At 42.4% G+C, this 4,647-nt stretch overlaps 1 protein-coding gene across 3 annotated transcripts in view; it reads left to right on the forward strand.

Moving 5' to 3' along the window:
• The window catches only part of GDAP2 (ganglioside induced differentiation associated protein 2), a 52,758-nt gene extending 49,069 nt beyond the window's left edge, over positions 1-3,689 (forward strand). For all 3 annotated transcript variants that reach the window (XM_023535392.1, XM_011366453.2, XM_023535395.1), the window contains one exon: positions 3,207-3,689. In XM_023535392.1, the coding sequence (XP_023391160.1) occupies positions 3,207-3,254 (48 nt within the window). In that variant the 3' untranslated portion in view covers positions 3,255-3,689. The remainder of the gene's footprint in view (positions 1-3,206) is intronic.
• The last annotated feature ends 958 nt before the right edge of the window (positions 3,690-4,647 follow it).

A 4,647-nucleotide genomic window follows, 5' to 3' on the forward strand; every position in this document is an offset into this window, starting at 1 on the left:
TGCTGACATTAGATTCTCCACCGTTAGATCCATCACCTGCCTTTTGCTTTAAGTTGTCATATGACGACTTCGCTTTCTCTTCGAATCATATTAGAGTCTATAGGTAAGCCTTTCGTAAAGCAGTCCTGCGCCCACAGAAAAGCTGCATTTTCAACGTGAGATAAAAAGGTATTTCCCCAGGGGTAAGGTGTTCCTGCCTGCTGGCACAGCAGCAGCAACAGTCGCCTAGATTTTCTTACGATGAATTCGTTTATCTTGAATGGCGGCAGCCTCAGCCGCAGACCTCAATCCATGGTACGTGTCAAGCAATTCAGCCTTGTGATGTCATGATTTTGCTTCTCGGGAGCACTTTCAGCGTATCAGGTGGCACTGCGTAGTGTTATGGAAGGTTTACGTTGTTGTGCTAAACATGATGAAAAATACAAGAACCCTAAGAGATCACTTTTTGTTGCAATACACAATATACTGGAGAGACAGACTGCTCACACAGAGGTGCTTAGTGTCACACGGAGGTGCTTAGTGTCACATGGAGTTTTAAACTGATATTCATTCACAACACTTGAGCTCACCATAGTAGCAATAGGAGGTGACTACGAAATTATTACAGAAGTACAGTATGTAGTACAGTTCATTTTATGCAGTTTAATACTGCATCTTTACGTTTGTTTACATTTTTCTCAACTGCAAATGGGGCCATGTATGGTCTGTGTTTACATACATTTTGATAAATCTCAACTTTTTATAATAGATTTGTGTATCTATTATGGTAGTGAATGATAAAATAGTTTAGTATCTATATATATATTTTATACATTCGTGACATACCTTTTTTAATTTTTCAGTATTTTTAGGGTATGAGGTTCATCTGCAAGTTTTTTCAAAGTGTGGCAAATCTCAAAAAAAATTTTTAACATTTTTATTGAAAAAATGGCATGTGAGTGGACCCTTGCAGTTCAAACTCATGTCGTTCAAGGGCCAGCTGCACTTTGGCCTCGTAGTCGGTGGGGAGTGTTCTGCTAGGGAGGACGGCCAGGCCAGCAGCATGGAGGAGGACGAGAGGAGGGGGAGCCGGGGGACGAGGCTAGCCCTGGGCGGTGGCGGTGATAATGGCAGGAACTTGGAGTTCTTAGAGATATTTAGAAAGAAAATCCACAGCGTTTGGTGACTGAGTAGCCTCGAGAGAGGATGAAGAAGGAAAGATGTCTAAGGTGACTCTCAGAGCTTCCGCTTCGGGAGACTTGGTGGATGGCGTTGTCACCCGCCCGGAGAAACAATTTGGAGGACAAGTGCTGGGCTTGGAGGTGGTATGTTCAGTTTGTGACACCAGGTTTGAGGCGTCCATGGGGCATTGGCATGGAGGTCCAATAAGCACTTGGATTGGATATTATTACCTTATAAGGAAACATTTTCCTTGGCTAGGAAGAATTGAAAATGTGATTAGAGAAAAGAACATGAGTATAGGGTTGATTGATTTTATTGTTCAGTCGTGCCTTGCACCATAGTGGGTGTTGGTTACTGGCAGGTTTCAGCGGGCTTCTGATTATCTGGGTCTTACGTGGCTTAGAATAGTAACAGGAGTTGGGATTAAAAGGAACCTTTGAAGGTAATTAGAAAGTAATTTTTATCTATCTAGACGAAAATGGTACCGAGATTGTTTCAGAAAGGGAGCTACTAGTCCGCATTCCTGTTGTTTCCAGAAAGAGAAACTATTTGATTGCTTAGCTGTCCATTGCACAGCACGAGACTAATAACAAGTTCTGTTCCGTATCATTAAGGTGGCTTTGCCCTTCTGCATCACGGTGTAATGTAGACACGAGAAACCTAGGAAAAGGTGATGGTGGCATGGGATGGAGAAACCTTAAAGATGGGTGGTGACCCGTTTCTTTTCAGATGAGTTCAGGATGGGTTTTCTCTTGGGCACATTTCTTAAGCATCCCTTCCGTGCATACCAGGGATGCAGGAGTGGTTCGTATTAACAGATCTCGACAGGAAATTCTAAAATACAAAAAAGTTTTCATTATTTTTTTTTTTAAGTATTCTAAAATGTAGTCAATCCCAGGATAATTTTTTACCTAAAATTTTTAAAAATCTTTTTGATGCCTGGTCAGATTTATAATCAGAAAATTTTCCTAGATATCCTCTTGATTTGCTGGTTATGGTCCCAGCATCAGTTCCTGCCCCAGAGCATCTGGGCTGAAGACAGCAGAGCTTTTCATTCGCTTGGCCACTCAAATAACACTTAGCTGCCTCCTGTTCGAGGCTGGCTAGATTTAATGCTCCATAATAGCAATCATGTAAATATCCCATTAACCAATGCTATTTTAATCCTACCTCTCATTCTCCATCCCTAATTAATCTTACATTAATGTTACACGTTTTCTGTTTACGTTTACTGAGAAATAGGTTATTTGTCAGAGAAATACTTTCCTTAAAAATGAGAAACGAATCATCAGTCTCATGAATGTAACCTAGGGTCCATCTACCATAACGTTAACTGTCTTGATTTTTATTAAGATAAAGTTAGCCAAAATGAGGTTGAAAAATTTCCCCTTACGCTGATTTGGTACTTTCTACATTAGACATTAAAGTTCTGGCATTTAATTATCCAACTTGGTCTTGAACTGAATGCCCTGAGAACTATAATTGTTACAAGCCTTGCCACCCAGACTTGTTATAAAGAAGACTCATTTCTGCCAAAATAGTTACAGTTATTAAATTCCTCAGTGATGATTCCTTTTGTTTTATAACTATATTACTATGCAGTACACAGTAACAAAAAAGAATCTGGACAGTATATTGAAATAGATGTAGATTTAAATTCTGGCTCTTCTGGTGACTGGCTGGGTGACCTTAGGTGAGTTACGCAATCTGTGTGAGCCTCAGTTTCCTCTACTGGAAACAGGAAGTTCCCTGCTTCGCCACATCGTACGGGGATGTAAAGGGATGGTGGAGGAAAATGCCGATTAAGTTTCTGGCGCATAGAATATTCAATAAGTGGTAACGTTATTAAAAAATAATGTCATTCCGATTACCTCTGCCTACTGTACCAACTCTGACCAATGCCAGGGGACCACTCTGATGGCTGAGGGCCTGCTCAGGACCAGGCACGTGCTAAACATCTTACATATGCTAAATCGTTGACTGTAAATCCCCCAGTTAAATTGATCTTATGACTTAGTGTTCTTGTCTTTTTTTTCTTTCCGTAGGAAAATGGGCCTTACTATACATCTTATCCCCCGTCACCAGATTTGTGACCTGCCACCTTCGAGTGCTGCTGGTTTCCAAGGACACCACTTTCTCCATGAATCACTACCTATGGAAGTGACATTCATTTTTGCTGTACAGATCCAGAGAGCCTTTTGTCCCTACCTCTCTGGTATTTTTTTACTGACTGTATATTTTCTGGCACATAAGCAATCTGAAAATGGTGGACCATTCTGAACTGCACACTTATTTTAAATTTGTATATTTGTATCAAATGAATATGTTCATTTTTAGAGGATTGTTAATAGAAATTGGGGAGCAACTTTTTGAGTATCTTCAGTTTCCCGAACGGACACTGGCTTCTTCATTCGACAAGCCACCGATACTGTTCACACCATCTCTCTAACATTGCACGCTTCCGTTGTGTACTTAAGTATTTCTCAAAACATATAGAAATATATGCTGGATGCATTATTTGCCTCATATCCTGGCATTACATTCTGCACAGATCATTTGGTTTGATAGAAGAGAATTGCCTGGGACCAAGGACTTGGAAACGTATCTGATTGAAAACACCAAAATCATTAGCAAAACGCAGGTCTTAGAATTTTACTGCACCGGTTAAGGCAAAGATTTGAGAACTAAAGTTCCTTGGAGCATACGATTCGTTAAGATGATTCTGGTCTCAACAGTGGGGGACAGCGAGAAGACCATGTCTTCAGCCTTGTCCCTGTCGACAGGGGTGGTTTGGTGGCCTTAGTCGAAGGACCTGCGCGCATTAGCCCCTGGTGTGGCGGGCAACCCCGGGACTCCGTCGCGAGCCTTCAGAGAGTGCGCTGTCTCCCAGAGTCATCGGAGGTTTGGTGTGGCCCTCGGGCCACTCCCTGTAGCAGAGTGTCTCGAGCTGCCTGCGTCAGTGTGGAGTGTGTGGCAGGGAACGAACTCCAGACCATGGTTGTCACTCTGCTCTCTGTGTGCCCCAGCCTGCTTATGAGTAAAAATCAGAATTCTGCTACCTGCCTCACAGAAGTGCCATGAGGATAGCATTTAGCAAGGGCTTTCGATATATCCGGATGAAAATGCTAGGGGCGTTTGTGTGCTGGGTGTCTTCCGTTAGTTTTTAAATGATGAAAAATATTCTTGAGGGAGTGCCTTAAGCCACTCTTCTTGTCCTTGGCATCTTTTGAGTGATTTTTCTTTTTTTGAGACAAGAGCTCTTAGTTCCAAATTCGAAGCCCGAAGGGCTCCTTCCGGTGTCCAGAATGTCTTCTGACCTCCCCCCGCCGCCCTGCACTCCCCATGCCCCCCAGTGCTACGCTTTAACAAGAGGCATCTGTTAGCCGTATTGAGCGTTTCTTTTTGAATTAAGGTCAAACCATTATCATTTCCATCTGGGTGTCTTCATAGTCCTTTTGATTCCTACACCCACCCCCATCTCCCTCA

The sequence above is a fragment of the Pteropus vampyrus genome, unplaced genomic scaffold, assembly GCF_000151845.1.
Source record: "Pteropus vampyrus isolate Shadow unplaced genomic scaffold, Pvam_2.0 Scaffold6, whole genome shotgun sequence".
NCBI classification, from domain to species: Eukaryota; Metazoa; Chordata; class Mammalia; order Chiroptera; family Pteropodidae; genus Pteropus; species Pteropus vampyrus.